This window comes from Salminus brasiliensis, chromosome 17, assembly GCF_030463535.1.
Source record: "Salminus brasiliensis chromosome 17, fSalBra1.hap2, whole genome shotgun sequence".
Taxonomy (NCBI): domain Eukaryota; kingdom Metazoa; phylum Chordata; class Actinopteri; order Characiformes; family Bryconidae; genus Salminus; species Salminus brasiliensis.
Window position 1 is genome coordinate 30,990,625 of NC_132894.1, and position 18,191 is coordinate 31,008,815.

Genomic DNA, 18,191 nt, shown 5'->3' on the forward strand with positions numbered 1-18,191 from the left:
AACTGCAGTGTGTACATTTATAGCCCAAAATGTCAGTTTGACATTAAATGACTTAGAATTAAAGCATTTATAGGAAATGATTAGCGTTCTAAATGGGAACATGTGTCAGACGGGCCTTTATCGTGACCTCTAATCAGCACCAGCAAAGAGTGACTCACTGTTTGAATGGGAGGAGGCTTCTGGGTTGCAAAGTGTTCTCTGGTAGTTTGAGACAAACAGTGACCTCCTTGTTCTTTATGATAAAGATATTGGAAGGCTTTTTAATAAACTCTACCTGCATATTAGCTGCTGTTCATCTTGTGTGTGTTCAGAAGGAGCATGGTGGACCAGGATGTGTTTGGTTCCTTAGGCTTGTTATTGATTGTTGTGTGATTCAGGCTGGGCGATGTGGTAAAGTTATGTCATTATGTCAGACATATTGCAATATTTTGTCATGCATACAAAATCCGTTAGTATCTGCTAATTTGATATTTTCTGTTTACTTTTTTTTTTTAATACATATATTTTTTTATCACAGTATTTTGTCATGCATACACCAGTAGCTGCAGATTAACAAACAAAAAAACAACAACAACAAAACGGCTACCCAAATACTTTCCCATACTGAGCAGTGATTTTTATCCACCCAATTAAACAGGACTAATTAAGCTCTCTGTAATGAAATGTGCAATTGGTCTGGGTTTTTTAAGTACTGACGATATTGACAGTGTATCATAGAACCATATTGTGTATCGCAGTAACACAGTTTTTTCAGGATTCGATAAAATATCATCTATTGCCACCAGCTTGTAGACAGCTGGCACACAGTTTCCACATCGCAATGAATTTCTCTATTTTTTGCCATAGGAATGAATGGTGTGCAAACACAAAGCAGTTCCATATCAGCAACTACCTAGGAAATACCTAGCAACATCTTAGCAACCACCTAGCAATCCCACAGCAGGCACCTGTGATACCATAGCAACTGCCTAGCAATACCCTTACAACCACAAAGCAGTTTCAAATCAGCAACTACCTAGGAAATACCTAGCAACCACCTGGCAACCCCACAGCAGCCACCTGTGATACCATAGCAACTGTCTAGCAATACCCTCACAAAGCAGTTCCATACCAGCAACTACCTAGGACCTAGCAACCTCTTAGCAACCACCTTATTTAATATAGCAAACACCTAGCACTAGTTTCACCCTAGTGACCATATAGTAGCAGTCTAGCCACTGCCTGAGAGTGCAAACCTCTTTAGCTGCGCAGCCATTCTGTGCTTTCTTCAGGAAATGAAGAACTTTCCTAGTTAAAACTACAAAGTAGTGGCTGACCACCAAAGAAATGATATCACAGTCCCGGTCTGTTGGGTTTCAGCTGCTGTTTCTTTTTTTTGCTCGGTTTGTTTGCTGCGTGCTTTCAAAATGCTTACAAATCAAAATCACACGACCGGCTTGCCTGAGGGTTGGAAAATCCATCTGATATTGAATTGCTCGATTTAGGATTTTGCAAACCAATAAACGGCTGGCGTCTCTGCTGAGAAGTTACAGAAGAACCTGAAGAAGCAGCGGAAACACACACACACACACACACACACACACACACACACTTTCTGTTCAGGCACTTGAATGTTCCTATTCCCCTTACCTATCCATAGAGGTGTAAACATGCATTGTGGTGATTTTAAGGTGGTGATGCAACTACACTTAAAAATAAAAATGTTGGATTGACTTAATCCAGTTATGTCAATTTCCACTTAACTGAGTTGTTGAATAAATTAAATCATATTTTAAGGGGCATATTTCACACAAAATGCAAATAACAAACCCCAACCTGCAAAACCAATACGACCGTCTGATGTTTAGCTTGGTTTTAATCAGTAGGTCAACGTAACTTTTGGACATCTGATTTTCAGCTGTTTTTAGTAAGACCAACAAAACTGTACTTCATAGTTCCAGCTTAAAAACTACACATTAACAGAGGCTAAGCAGTCAGCCATTATATAAAGTATAACAGCATACCTAAGGGAAGGTAGCCCCGGGGGAACGACTACACACAGAGAGTTACTGAGTTGGAAGAACATGCCCAATATGCACATGGATAGTGCCAGAAGCCAGTGGGAAAGTTGTGAGTATTACTCAAGGTTGCACAGCCAGAACACAAGGCACACCTTTAGAGGTCCCCATCTTTCGTTTTTCTTTTGTCCAGTGTGTCCCTAAAAGTAAATGCCCCCCAGCAGTGCTTCATTTCCCGAAACCTGTAGACAGCAATTTGCGACACAGGGATAAAGCAAAAACCGTGGACTGTCTAAGGCTCTGTAAAGACTGCAGCTGAGATGTGGGAGTTGAGCTGTTTTATACTCCTAAACTCCACACAGTTGTATCTCGAAGAACCTTGAGATTGAGATGTTGTTGTACAAAACTGCATCCACACATCCATGCCGCCTCCTACTCGAGGTCACAGTGTCGCTGTAGATTTCACCACTGTTCTGTAAACCCATTCCACTCTGAGAGGGGAAAGCTGGTCTTGCATGGAGGATTTTCTTTTTTTGATTTGTTGAGCTTTAGCCTCAGCAGAAGTGGAGCACAGTGTCTGGCTGTGGGCTTAGCGGCGTCCTGCAGTCCGGCCCGCTCGGCTTAGCCTTAACATAGCCAATCATTAATTGGCTGTAAGCCAGAGTGATTTCTTTGTCAGTTTGCGTGCTACTGTTAGTTTTTCTGTTTTACTCTGTTGTGTCGAGGCAGAAGCTGCTCGACTTTGCTTCAGTTTTGAGCTGCTCCTGTTGACTCATAACAGCACGCAAATGCCGAGAGCCATTTTTAGGATCGCTTACCCAGAACTCGAGCAAGCCAACGTCAGTAAGCTGGTTTGGGGGCGGGTATGCATGTGTGCAAGGCAGCGAATGCTGCTTCATCTGTCTTTTGCCTTTATATCATCTAGGCAAGGATTCACCAACCTGAAGCTCAACTGATGATTGAGAATTGATCGTGGTTAGGAAAGGCCTGAGCTGAGATCATGAGAGTAGGTTGTAAGAGAGGTCATTAGCATGTTCCTGAATGTAATTCTCAAAATCCTAAATATCCAAACTTCCAAGCTGGGATCAGAGTACACAGTCAGCCATGCTACGGAGCACCCATGGAGCAGACAGTTTCGGAGCCTTGCTCAAGGGATCCAAGAGTAAGTGAGGACTGGTGACCTGTCGAAGGATATTCCTGCCTTGCCCATAATGACTCCCCATCACACAATGGCTCCCGTACTGGGAGAATGATAGCTAGCATTTGCTTCCTCCGAGTCACATGACCCACCGCCACACCTTCTCGAACGTCATTGAAAAACTAAACATGCCTCTTGCTGAGTGATGAGGGGGTGCGAGGAAGGACAATCCTCCCTACAAAGACAGAGTGAGGCCAGTTTCTGAGACTCTTGGAAATGGATGGCTGTGGCATCCCCAGGGATCGAACCAATGACAGTTGACAGTTAACCTGTCCAATGACTTTTCTAGGCTTCACTCTCCCACCTAATGTCCAGCATATATGTGATGGGGGAGACCTGACTAGTGGGTAGGAATTGGACAGGCTAAATGTGGGCAAAAATATATTGTGAAATTGCGAAAGTGGGCTGTATCAGGGGGTGGGCCGCATCGACCCTTGTCCTCAAAAGAAAGGATGGGTCAAAGGCCCAGCCTGGCCTTCTCTTGACCTTTTGTATGGGCCTGGAGTACCGCATGTCTAAGTCCCGGACTTGCTTGAGCCTGGGATCTTTATAATCTCAGTAATGGTTGACATAGAGAGAGAGAGAGAGCAGACCTCCGTCCTGCTTTGAAGAGCGTCCCAGTGTTTTGGACAGCTAATCTCAGTTGGTGGGCGAAGCGGCCTGTGTGATAACGCGAGAGCCGATTTGGGCTTCTTTGCTAACTGTTGTGGTTCTCTCCTCATTGGCTGCATGAAAACATGTTTTTCCTCTGTTGATTGTTCCACAAGGCCAGCGCCCAGAGCTCAAAACATGTTATGTAATGTTACAGATTTGCTTCAAGACTTGGGTCGAAGTGTGAAGCCTACCGTAAGTGGTCTTTTTCTCGTGCTGAGATGTGAACAAGCTGCATTTTTCAAAATCCCTGACGTAGCCTGATGTGCTTTTGCTGCCAATGTCCCAGGCGGGCTGGGGGGACTTTATGGAAAGGCACTTTAGCTTCTCTACAGGGCTGCATGTGTCATGTTTATAACCTGAATACTCCAGAGACCTAGAGGTAGGCGGCTGCTGCTGCTGCTGCTGCTGCTGCTGCTGCTGCTTTTCTTTCTGCAATTGGTCAGTGATTAAGCTTCAGCAACTTTCAGAAATCCCATCTTCTTGAAATCTGTTCCCTCTGAACAACGATGGGCAATATATTGAAGTGTCATCCAAGGGGTGACTCGTCATTCCTCTAAATAACATGTGCTTTTGAATGTCATGCAGTTATTTGGGTCCATTGCACAACACGCAGGCCTTAAACAGGACCGTATAGACAGACCTGTTCGATTGTGTGTACATACCCATTCCACTAAATCAACTGGACGCCATTATTATTGGACACCATCTATTAGAGTGAATTGGTGTGAATGGGTTCCAGCTGTCAGCTGCAATAAGAAGTGTGGGTATAAATGTTTCTTTAGAGCATTCAAAGAATGTGAGGTATTCAAAGTGCAGGTGTGCTGTGATGGCTAAGGGCTAATTGAACAGTGTGTGTAAAACACACCAACACGCTAACATGTATTCAACATTGAACAACTGTGTGTCAGGCAAGATGTAGAGAACCCAGAACAAGGAAAAAAACAACTATATGGATGTTAACTGTAATTTTGTGCCTGATTGCGATTGGAAGGGGCTAAAAATTCGGTAATTTTTAGTGGTTGGGTGAAATCAGATACAAAACTTAAAAAAAAAAAATTTAACATTTCTCTTAAACATTTTTGTTAAACTTAAACTCAGTTATTATATAAATATTGTTCCATTGAGGACTAATTCTTTGCTCTTATAATTGACCTTTATATTTTTCAAGTATTTTTATTAATATTTGTGAAACTTTGAAGCTTATTGTGCTAAAATGTGTTGGTTTGTTGAAATTTTGACACACACAGACACCGTTGACACACACAGTTTGGCCCATATTAGGGCTGGGTGTCACGAATGGCTCATCATCATGACAGATAGAAGGGGGAGACACACAATGAATAAGTGTCAAATGGCTAAACTGACTTTGGACACAGAAACAAAAGACAAGCCTGCCACAAGCACACCACACAGGTGGAAGTGGTGCTCCTGGTGAGGCCTACAGCCCCACCCATTCGTCGTGTGTGTGTGTGTGGTCACACAACTGCATCTGCGACATGGAGGAAATCTCAAACGCAGAGCCTACTCCAGCCCCTTAAATAATCGTATATTAATCATAATCCAGGTTAAAATGTTCGATTAATCGTGATGTTGATTTGCGGTCATATCGCCCAGCACCAGCTCATGTTGGGCGTAGCTGTAGAAGGTTTTACCTTGTTGGGATTTCATTGAGAATGCCAGCATTCTCTGGGCCACAATAACAATTATAATAATCATTGACATTAGCAATTCTTGTTTTGTCAATATCAACAGACCTGTGCATGTGGATGTTACCCAATGTTGTTAAATAGCTGATGTAAATTGTGGGCCCCAATAACCAGAAGCGGAATCATTAACATCTTAATTTATTATATTTATTTCTTTATTTTTACCAGTATATTTGAGTCTTCGGTTCATTTGTTTATTGGGGGTGCAAGTGTTCAGCTATTGGCCGATTTTATGTAGCTTAATTTGAGTTTGAGGAAATATAGTACCTGGTGATGAGCCCATTATTATTTATTTTTGTGTGTGAAATTTCTTTTCTGCTGCATGTTATCCATTGTTTGCTAAATATTGTTACCGAACTATTTGTGATATTGTAAAAAGGTCTCATCATGATTATGTGCCATATCGCATATTTTCTGAATGTCCTGTTGAAGGTCCACACCCAGATCCTCGCTGGTTTGGTAAAATGCCTCTGATTTATACCCAGTGTCTCCATCTGCTCCATTAAGGAACAAGGACGTCTGCTCTGTTCTTTATTGATCAGTTCACACCGCAGCTCACTTCGTCCGGAGCCCTGTTTGAATTGAGCCCCTGCTGCTTGCGGCTGATTGATGCCTGTGCATTAAAGGTGCTCATTGTACTTGCAAACAAATGTATGGGCATTGATCCACCTGCAGTCATTAAGCAGAGGGCTTTGGGATGTCAGGCCAATATCCATAGGATTTATTTCCCACAGCCTGCTCCTAGAGCACATATATTTTCACTTGACTTCAGTAGGTCAGGGACGGGTGAGCATGCTTCCTTTTGTGCTCTGTGGAAGAAAACCATGCACTGTTTCATTAACAGCAATTCTAGATTCTGGTCCTGGAGTAGCTCTTCTCTGCACAGTGTGGTGGATGACAAAATGATACAGTATGGAGGTCCCAAGTTGTCTGATTGAGGTTTTGGGTTTTTTCCAAAGAAGTGTCTAAATAATGTGACTCAATCTTCTCTTAAAATTCATGAAAATCATCATTTTTTTCCCCCTAATGTAGAGGTAGTAAACACAGCCTTTTTAGTCCTATTCAAACATAAGACACTATTTATTATTTTACTATAGACAGTCCATTGTTTTCAGCTTGTGCTTTCAGGGGAAGTATGGAGGTCAAGATCAAAAATTCCTTCAGAAAAACTGCTCATATGCTGGCAAGACAGGCAAATCCAAATTTAAAGACTGCCCAGATTCTGCATGAACGTGTAGCTGAGAGTGTTAAAGTAGTGGCACTTCCTAACTGTGTATCTATGTATGCACTAGACTATATGTATATATAGACTATATATTTGTATTGTTAATGCTTTAAAATTACAACAATGATCATTTTAATTTGATAAACAACACAAACTTTGCCGTGTGCTAATCTCACAGCATGAAGCTGAAATTCCACCTTAAAATAGCACAGCAGTTCTGTTCTGCACCATTTAAGGTGGAACAGAAAGCTCCAGAAAGAAGCTGGAGAATCACTCCAGCCTTGTTGGTGCATCAGTGTTCGTTTACATAAATCACCACGTTCTGAATTTAAAGTGTTATACTGAGGTCGTAGGAGGAGATGGTCACACAAACCATCTAGTGTGTCTAGTGGAGTCGAGGTAGGTGACGTAAACGTATGGTATCTCTGATTGGTTCATTACAAATCTAGTCCCGCCCAACTTAAATTCAACGGAGGAAAACTATGGAAAAGTTCTCTTTTCTCTGCCAGTTCAGCTGTAGATACAGATGATGCTTAGAAGAGGGTCATGGACATGAGCAGACCAGGGCTTTAAGGAATAAACAAAGGCACCAGTAGTGACCATCCAGCATTACCTAACATATACCCATAATCAGTGTGTGTAGGGATGTCCGAGAGCTGGTCAGTGTATGTCTCACCTGAGCGCTTGTCTTTGTGTTTGCAGTCACAGCACTGTTGCGGAAGCTGAAGCAGCAGTCCAGAGAGAGCGTGGAGGACAAGAGGCCTCGCCTGCTCAAAGCCCTTAAAGAGGTATAAAGCCCAGCAAATGTCACACTGAGACAGTGTCTCGTCTCTTGCTTTCTCACTCTCTGTCTTTCATCTTTCCCATATTTGCGTGCTCTCACATGCTTTCTCATTCTCTCACTTTCCTCCGCTATCTCTCTGTTGTGCACTGCCATTAGTGTATTTTCTCTCTGTCTCTCCTCTCACGCTCTCTCGCACGCTCTTGCTCGCTGCCCCCTCTCTGTCCCTCCACCCTCTCCCTTTCACTCAAACACTAGGGTGATTTTCTGCTCACTGTTTATGGTCTGGCTAAAGCTGGCACAGCGGAAGCTGCTCATCATGCAGGGAGCGAGGCCGTGCCCTCAGGGAACAGCCTAAAGACCGGAAGTGACTCACACGAGAGTAATTTGTGGAATCGCACAAGTGTCAGCTCCACACTTTTACGTTTCACTGGAGTGGGAACTGTTCAGTATGCTCAGTACACTCTCGCATCCACCACGCCACCCCCCGGGGGCAGTGCTTCATTTGCCCAATTGTAGTCATTCAGGCAGGACGTGTTTGGTGTGAGTGAGTTAGATGGAAAATTAGGCCGCTTGACGCAGTGTGACCGTGGCAGTCTGCCGTTCCAAGCAACAAGTTTTCTTCTAGTACTAAGAACTAAGAACTTGTAGAGCCATGGAACTGTCTAAGTTTCGAGTTCAGACAAAGAAATATGTTGAAATATGAAAGAAAGTTCTCGTAACAGTTAACATGCCGAATGTTTACAGTTAAAGTCCCGCTCTTCAGCAAAAAGAGCCAATCCCGACATATTTTCGCGGATCGGGTATCGGCTATTTTAATCCCAATCCTGTTCTGAGTCTTTACTTTAACAACGGTGTTCAGGACGCCATGTGGTGGGCTCAAGGCACCATTACCAGACGTTATTGCCCAGCTGACAGGAGAAAGGACATTCTCAGAAGGTAAATAAAGGAGTTCAGAGTCTTAGCACTGAAGAGCCCATTCAGAATCAAGTGGAGGCTAACGCTAATGCTAATACACACATATGCAATAGAAACCCAAATCCCACACAGCACATTCACCCACTATAAACCAGTTATTACACACCTGTAGACCAACAACAGATATCAGTCCAGAGTGTTTAACTCACACGCACACACAGGAAGTGACCTGACTGCAGTGTTGTAAAGGAGCTGGGAGCTGATTGGTCAGGGAGGAGAGTCAGACTGGATTATAAGATATTAAACAGTATAAAACAGTCATTTTAAGAAATGTTGACTAAACTAAATCAGTGAGATATAGATTCTATCATTATAAAAACTGCTATTAAAAATAGAATTTTCTAAATGTATTAATCAGCAGCTCGTCTGATCTAAACTGTGGGGCTGGATTATTTATACAAACACAAAGATTAGACCGGAATCAGATGATTCTCAGCGTTAAGAGACTCGAATCGAATCAAAATAACCTAATCAGCTAATATGTTTGTAAAAGGTCATTTGATCTTCAGTTTCCAGTATTTGGGTCTTGCCCGAAAAGAGATGGGAGCCTTGGCCTTGTGTGACTGGAAGGAACTGCCCAGCAGACTTTTCTGTAAGGACTTTGGTTCAGTCATTGTCAATGCACCAGGGAAGCGATCCAGTGTTAGTGTGAAAAATCTGTGCTGCTAATCACATAGTTGCAATGCCTGTCAACCAATCAGATGGTGAGGTTGGACGTCCTAATAGTCAGGGTTCCCTTAAAGGCACCTTACATCTCTTGACTGGGCTGTTTGTGGAGTAAGAAGCATGACTTTAAGTGCTCGCGTTTGTCCTCGTCGAGGAAGCGCAGGACGAACTGCTGGCTGGTCAGGTAGCATCTGCTGTCTGCGTGCTACAGTGAGATGGGTCATTTGAAGGGCAGCTATGTTTTTATCATTAGCAAGATAGAAGGCTGGGAAGAGGGGGTGGAATTTATCCATCCACTTCCTGAGGATTATTTATGACATTCAAAATGATGAGCTGTTTCTACGAGGTCAGACTCTGGTCTTGTGCGAACAAATACCTGCCAGGCGTGGGTCACCAACTTGGGTACACGACGACTGGTTTGGGTGAGGGGTCTAAATATGTTCCCATAGGATTCCTGCTCTTATGTTAAGTTTATTAATACTTTATTTGTTATGAGGTTACTTTGCCTTTTGTAACGTTATATGTTGCGTTTATTATAGGTCATGTGATGGTGCTCCCAATGAACTGGATGTGTGTTCGTTCAGGTTCAGCAGGATGGTTTATTTCACTGGTCTATTCAAACATGCAGCTCCGTTTTGGTTTAGTTCTCCTTAGTAAAGCTTGTAAACTACCAAGAATAGTCAAAAAGGGTGAAGAGTGTGACCACTGTGCTCTGCTGCTGCTGTCCCGTGGATGTAGTATTATGTAGGGATGTAAGACAATTGTGGTGATCGAGGTATCACAATATTATGTTTTGCAATATTTTGCAATGTGTTAATTCTCAAACACACACTGTGTGGTGACAGACAGTGGGGTTGTGTTTAAGCCCTGACCAATAGATAGCAGTGTTATCCTGTCCTCAGATCCCACTGTTCTGATTGGATAAAAAGTCAAGTTTTCTTTTACTCAGATTCTATGCATGTTTTTGTGTGTTTTTTGTGATTTAGATTTTTTTAATGACATATTTATTCATTATTATGTATTATTTTATGATGTTATTTTATTTCTAGTAACAATATTTCAAGTTACAATATTACTTATTTATAGGATTGTTATATATTGAATTGTAACACCTGTGTTGTGATTAGGGATGCACCGATCGGATATTGGTCCCGATACTGACAAAATTAGCTGGATCAGGTATCTGATAATTATGCCGATCCACAGCACTGATCCATTTACTGAACCCGATTCCCAGATCGACAGTATTCTAGGCTTCATAGCTCAGAATCAGAGTAACCTACAGACATGCAGGTCTTCCATTTAAGAGGAACTCCCACATGGTGAGGTATCTGGTTTGTTAATTCCACAGGGGTTTCGGATTGGTATCGGGTATAGGCTGATACGCATATATGGTTATGTATTGCAACAGAAAAAGTAGAATTGGTGCATCCCTAGTTGTGATTGGTGTTTTTGAGAACTGCTACGGTATTTCAAAACATAATATCGTAATACTTCCATATATCGATATTTTCTTACACCTCTGAAGGGAAGTGAGCGCTATGGTGGCCATGTCTGCATGAATACAGCATGCAGCATGGGTTTTAAAGACCGTTAAAGTAGAAACGGCTGATTAAGACAATTGTTTTTTTTTTTTTTATGCTTTCATATTTTTGCAGCCATTTGTGGTGACTCTCCTCTTTTTACTTTCCAGCTCGGAGACTTCTATTTGGAGCTTCACTGGGATTTTCAAAGCTGGGGTAAGTTGACATTTATTTGTAGAGTCCCGGATCTCAGACGATGGCCCTGGTGTGAAGAAAGCCACATCATAACTGCAGGGTGTATATATAGCTTTACGACATAATAACATGCTCTGGCTTCCAGCACAGGCAGCGGCCATAGCTTAGCAGAGGCTTTGGCAGGGCAGCAGTTAGCTGTATTAGTTGATGAGGAAAATGCAGCATCACAGAGCAGGATTACATCAGTGTGGACAGCGGCGGCCAGCTGGACGGAGGAAGAGGCCGATCAGAGAGAGAAAGAGGGATGGGTGGGAACGAGAGGAGTGACCGTTTAAATCGCTGAGTTGACCCTCTCATAGGGAGTGGTCTCTCGGAGTGAGAAGAGCCAAGCTCCCCCTGTTGGTTGACCAGCACCATGGCAGCTTTTCATGGGAGAATTACACCTGCCATTTCTCCCACATACAGATTGGGGTTAGTATTTGTTTGGTATGGGAAATATATTTATTTAGTTAGTTAGTTTTCATTCAATCAGTTTAGATATTTTTATATTTTTACTTTACATGTAGTCTAAAAACCTGCAAAACTATGTTGCATCACTGAAGCTCTCTAAGCTTGCCTGTGCTTTTGTCCATTTGTGTAAGTACAGTATGTCATGCATAAAATGTGTGATACACACGTTTTATATTGTATGTGTGTGAAGAATTAGAAGTGCTGTTTGAATAGTGCTGATTGGTGAGAGATAAGCATTCAGGAATGGTCCAAGGAGGAGTTGACCAAGACCTATTTAGTGTCCAAATTCTGCTTCTGCAGTTTTGAACTGGAGCTGCGAGGCTAATCAATTCTAACACTGTCTGTCAAAAATAGTCCTCTAAAAACTTCTATTTTCTCTCAACCCGGTCATACAGACTTGTTGGTGTGATTTAGGGCACAATATGACTTACTGTGAACTCTAAAAATTGTGCTTGTGGCTCACCACTGCACACAGCCATTTTAATCGAGGACTGTTGTGCTGAATTCTGGCTCCCGCTGTGAGTTTAGACTCACTGTCTGATTTTGTACTAAACTGTTCCTTTAAACAACAGATGTTGCCCATAGAGCCCATAGACTCCATAAACATGATTCATCACGCACCAGATGCTGTTGATCAGAAAAGACATGTTTGAAATGTGAAGTGGGCTTATGTAGTTTAAAAGAAGGCCGTCCCCTTGCTAGAAACCCTGGGTTAGGCTGTCACCAATCTCATTTAGAGCAGACACATCAATGTGGTTAGAGTGAAGTAGGACTCTAACTCATCTATAAAAATTTAAAAGTACAATATCTGATCATCACCTGATCATCTGAATATCATTGTTTTCGTCCAATAACAGGACATTAGCTTGCATAGTTCGAGGTTTAGTTTAAATGTCTAAATAGTTCATTATGTCATTAAGTAATATTATTGTTTTGTTTTCATAAAGTAAAACTTGCTTACATGCCTTTTATGATGGATTTCTTAAGCACATGAATTAAGATTTTTTTTGCATGTTATTACCCAGATTAGGTTGGTGACCGTCCAGGTCTAGTGATTTGTTAACGTCTAATCTCCCATTGTAAACTACAGAAGCATACGTCAGATGTCAAACGTGTCTTTTAACCCCTTGAACCCTAGGTTTTTTATTAAGTTGTTAATCCACATGCATAAACTATAGTCGGTAAATGTTTTTGTAATTTCGGATATCTTGTAGAGTACCCCAGGGTTCTATTTTAGGGTCTCTTGAGTTGATGTTAATTGTGACAGAAATATAGTTGAAGGCGAAGTGTGGGCTACAGGACCTACTGGGTTCCTTTCCTGAAAAAAAGTTTTCCGTGTTGACAGTTCACTTACAGTTCATTTATCCTCTCACCTGCAGTGCCGGTTTAAAAGTAAAGAATCTAACAAACATTCAAAACAAACATGTCTTGGCTGGTTAATCGCATCTACAGTAAAAAGGAAGGACGTGTATACTTGTTTTTCTTTTGACCTGCTGAGTTGCGGTGAGGTGAACTGTGTCAGCAGTGTGATCTTTAAGGATGGGAGGGTTTCTGCTGTCTTTTCTCTAAAAGTGTGTGTGTTTCTTTTTCTCCTTCCCACAGTGCCTTTACTATCTAGAATTTTGCCCTCTGACGCTTGCAAGATCTACAAGCAGGGAATCAACATCAGGTATGCTCCAAATAATGAGGTTCTGATTAGTTGTATGAATAAGAATCATTCTGAATTAATTTACCTCAGATGACTCTTTCTGTCTGGGGGAGTAGAGCTCCTGCCTGCTGTGCAGCAGATTTAGCCCACAATAACTGCTGGGTGGTTCGTTTACAGATTCTTTGTGAACTTCACAATAGCACCAATACGCACAGGATGTCCATCATTCTTCTCCAAGCAATAAAACCGAGCCTTCAAACATCCTATTGACTCCAAATATGCCAAATATTTGCCCCTCTGAAGATTATCTTATATGGAAGTACCTTTAAAAGAGAATATAAGAAGATATGCACAAAGCAAGAAAATGCCCTTAGAGTCATTTTGTGTTGAATTTGGAGAATTTTGGACAGGCTTTGTTGTAATATTGTGTGTTAAGTAAAAAATTGACAACAAGATCCTACACGTCATTATTCCTTATAACTCATTTTATTTTATTATCCATGCTGTTCTGTTTTTAGTGGAAACGATTCCAAACCTCTCCATTTCTACCTATCCAGAACACACACCAAGATTTATTCAAACTAAAAGGCTCCCAATAGCATTTTAAACTTCTAGGGGAGCAAGATAATATCGATATATTAAAGTATTGTGATATGTTGTGCAATACTTTATGGATTCTCAGAAAGACCGTATGGATTTTTAACGCATAGATTACATGTCGATGGCAGACAGTGGTTTAGTTAGTGTTGTGTTTAAACCCCGACCACTAGATAGCAGTGTTGTACTCAGTTTATGCATATGATGGTGTGATTTTATACTATGACAGTTTTCGTAAAATGTAATTTTTAAAAAATGGCAATGTATTGTATTGCTTACAGTATTGCAGTTTTTTAAATCGTACCACCTCTGTGGTCATGCGTATTGTAACGCCAGGTTCTTGCCAGTACACAGACCTACAAACTTCTCTGTTTTAGGGGCTGTAAAATGGTGGGGTATTGTGGCCAGCAGATGCAAATGTAGGGCTGGGCAATATGACATTTTATTTTATTGATATGATTTTTTTAAGCATATCGAGGATATTGTTAGTCCTTGACCTGATCAGCTGCAGGTTTTATTAGACTGGTAATTAGGCTGGTTTAATTAGATGAAGTGCAGCAGATGTTTACTAAAAATCAGGAGTTTTTGTCTGTGATTTACATGTATTGTGAAAAATATTGTGTGTTATGAAAAATGTTTTTAATAATTGTAATTTTTACTATATCGCCCAGCCCTACGCAACATGGCAAAGCTAAAACTTACTAGTCTGGAAGCCTATGAAGTGTTCTGAATTTCTTTATCTCAGGTGACCCCTTTTTTTTCTTTCTCTTCTTTGTGCTATAGAGCTCCTTCATGCTGTGCAGCAGATTTAGGTGGAGTCTCCCAGTCCTAGCCTAATCTTTTGTTCTCTCAAATAGATACAGCTAATGGGAGGCAGCAGTTATCAGAGTTCAGTCAGCCATTGTGTTTGTGTGAGTGTGTCTCTGGACAGGTCTGCAATTTACTTCCACTGACTCTCCCAGATAAGAGCTGATCTGATCTCATAAACCACCCGCCCATGACCTTCACCGGCATTTGTAAAATATGGGTCATAGAATCACTGGAAGAGGCTGTTAGGATCTGTAGGCTGGCCTGTATTTGGCCTGATAAACACACACAGCCTTCAGCGTTCTGTGGTCCGCCCCAGCCTGACTAATGACAAGGGGTGTTAACTAGAGTGTGAAATCACTGTTTGCGCTGGAGTGGACAGAAGGGGAAAATTACTCAGCATCTGTATGATCTCTTCCTCATGACGTCCCCCCCGCTGTCAGATGATGACGCCATTGTGGGATAGAGAGGGGCTTCCACTGCGAGTGTGTGTGAGAAGCTGCTCTATGTAATTGATATTACCGTCAGCAGATTGAGTGCTGTGATTTGATAGATTTGTCGGTTAGGCCTAATAATTAAAAAACTTAGCAAAGATATTTTATATAATTTATTGATGTCTCACACAAACCTTGTATCTCCATTTTTACCCGTTGTTCATGATGAATGTACCAATGGAAATGCTCCAGATGTTCCTTTTTACATCAAATTCTTATGAAGTTGCCATTTGGTTGCCAGAGGTTTAAGCCAGGGGTCTTGATTCCTGCTCCTGGAGAACTACCGTTCTACAGACAGAGGTCCAATCCTAATCCACCCCATCGGATCTACTAACTACTTATGTCTTCAGAAGTGCTAGATTGAGCTAATGGGGTGTGTTAGATTTGGGTTGGAGTTGGAAAACCTCCAGGAAGGCAGGTCTCCATGAGGAGGGTTAAAGACCACTGCTTTAAGACAACATCATTGGCTTTTTAATAAGCTCAGTTATCCCAATAAAGACCTTCTACAAGTGTTTCCATTTGCATATCTGTAGTGATCATCTAACAAACCAGATTCCATCACCTACACTCTTAAAAATAAAGGTGCTACCAAAGGCAAAGAACCTTTACTAGGACCTGTCTTTTTTAGAGTGTAGTCAATGCTTTGGTACCGCTCCCTACTCAAATTGAACTCAATTGGCTACTGCATGAACATCGTTCAGACCGGGGTGATGTTCTAGTCTAGCTCGCGTCTTCGCTTTTGATGTTTTTCCGTTTTAACACTTTTCTAAGTCAAAGACAGCATAGAAGCACAGAACACACCACCCTAATTTTCTCTTGATGGTCATAAACACTTTGATTCACAGTTTAATTATTTGATTAATTCAGTTTATTTCTTTGTGGTTGAGTGAATGAATGCGTGTATCTGCTCTGGATTGGGACTTTTGGTAGTTATTTTGGGGTTCCAGGTTACCAACCAGATCTAATGCAAATGTAGAGCTCCAGCCTGCTACCACATTATTTATTTATTTATTTATTTATTTATTTAGGCCTTTTTTGTCGTGACAACTCCAGGATATCAAATCTAGTTGGATTATGTTTCTGCGTAGCGTTCTAGAGCTGCAGAAACGGATTACAGGACAGTTACTGTAATTATCATTTTGTGGTGGAGATTTGAAACTGCTGTTGCCTTTTGTGTGAAACCAGACAGGCTGTTCTGTTTTTCTGCCCTTCTTTGTTGTTGTGCAGCATTTTTGTGTCTCGGCTTGGTAGAAGTTGTTGTTATGCAGAAGCAGATGCTCGCATCTTTTGATCATCTTTCCTCATGTGGTGTTTTTCAGAACACCTTCATACCTGCTTGAAATAGAAATGATCACCCAGTGTCCCATATACCTTTATACTGTGTGTAATTTCTAATGCCTTTTTTCTAATCTCTCTCTCTCTCTCTCTCTCTCTCTCAGATTGGACACTACTCTCATCGACTTCACAGATATGAAATGCCAGAGAGGAGACCTGAGCTTCATCTTTAACGGTGACGCCATCCCCTCTGAGTCCTTTGTGGTGCTGGACAACGAGCAGAAAGTGTACCAGCGAATACACCATGAGGTCAGCAAGCCGTGTTGATTTCCACTCCTCTTTCATCAGCAGCACAGTGTTGTTCAGTCTGTAATGATCATCAAGCTGAGATTCTGCTCCTGCCCCTCATGTCGATTATTCTGCTGCTTTAGGAGTCTGAGATGGAGACGGAGGAAGAGGTAGACATTTTGATGAGCAGCGACATTTACTCCGCCACCCTCTCCACTAAATCCATCACCTTCTCCCGAGCGCAGACCGGCTGGCTCTTCCGCGAGGACAAAACAGTAAGTGCAAATAAATAAACATTTTTGCTGAAAGTATTTGATTTGGGGGAGGATATTGCTTATGAAGGGATATTGACTCCCTCGCAGGAACGAGTTGGGAATTTCCTGGCTGATTTCTACTTGGTGAACGGTCTCGTTCTGGAGTCCAGGAAACGGCGGGAGCACTTGAGCGAGGAAGACATTCTGAGGAATAAGGCCATCATGGAGAGCCTCAGCAAAGGAGGGAACCTCATTGAACAGAACTTTGAGGTGAGGGAGGACATGAATAATCAACAAGATTTATTTGTTGGTAGATTATTTGCTGACAAAGTTGGTCACTGAGGAAAAGGCATGAAGTAATTTGTTTACCTACAACCACTGGAACACTGAATTTCCCTTGCTATATTGTTTTTACAGGAGCTAAGCAAAAACAGCCCATGAGAACCAACATATTTACATGTCCCCACCTATTCAGCCTACCACAGTTTAGCCCTGCTTACTCATGAATATTTCAACACAGTGCTTTTTGAATGAGACACAACACAGGATATCCAATCAGAATAGAGCTTTTGACGCCTAATTCTAAGGGATAACTGGGCTTTGTAAACATTTGATTGTGACCATTTGAAACATAAAGCCCTACAAATGTTACTGATGGACGTCAGAGAGAATAAATACAAAATACAAGACAAATGTAGAATATGGGACCTTCAGAAACAAAAGCACTAGAATTAAGCCATAAGACTGCATGAACAAAGGATCTACTTGTTGTACTGATGGTACCACAGCTCTGCTTTGATGGGCCTGAAGTAAGATGAAAGCTCTGTAGGCATAATGATTTGATTAGTTCAGTTGCTTGGGACAATTAATTATGTACTATTTAATAGATTCAGCAGTTGTCAAAATCTTCATTAATTGCAGCCCTAGCTCTGAAGCAGCAGGTTTCTGATCGACCATGGTATCGTGGCATAAGCCATCACCATGGAAACTGTAAGCGATTTTCACCTCCTCCTCATCTATCAAGCCTTTTTCAACACTGCGAAGTCAATCACTGAACTGATCCAGTGCTAATGATGCATCAGCGTCAATGCCAAAAAAATGAACAGTTACCTTCAGAGCACACTGACTGTAAAAGAACAGGCTGGTCCTGAACAAGTATGTTAGATAAGACAGGAGCTGGAACTATCTATCTGTCTGTCTATATATTTCTCCATCTGTCCATCTCTCTCTCTCTCTCTCTCTCTCTCTCGGTATGTATGTATGTATGTATCTTTTCTGTCTTTCTTTCTCTATTGCTCTCTATCTATATCTCACTTCTATCTATTTGTCTATCTATATATATATATATATATATATATATATATATATATATATATATATATATATATATGTATG

At 41.5% G+C, this 18,191-nt stretch overlaps 1 protein-coding gene across 1 annotated transcript in view; it reads left to right on the forward strand.

Moving 5' to 3' along the window:
* The window catches only part of ankrd13c (ankyrin repeat domain 13C), a 42,554-nt gene that overhangs the window by 16,668 nt on the left and 7,695 nt on the right, over window positions 1–18,191 (forward strand). The window contains exons 4-9 of the mRNA XM_072660063.1: window positions 7,483–7,568; window positions 10,899–10,944; window positions 13,036–13,102; window positions 16,419–16,563; window positions 16,686–16,817; window positions 16,905–17,066. Coding sequence (XP_072516164.1) covers window positions 7,483–7,568; window positions 10,899–10,944; window positions 13,036–13,102; window positions 16,419–16,563; window positions 16,686–16,817; window positions 16,905–17,066 — 638 coding nt within the window. The remainder of the gene's footprint in view (window positions 1–7,482; window positions 7,569–10,898; window positions 10,945–13,035; window positions 13,103–16,418; window positions 16,564–16,685; window positions 16,818–16,904; window positions 17,067–18,191) is intronic.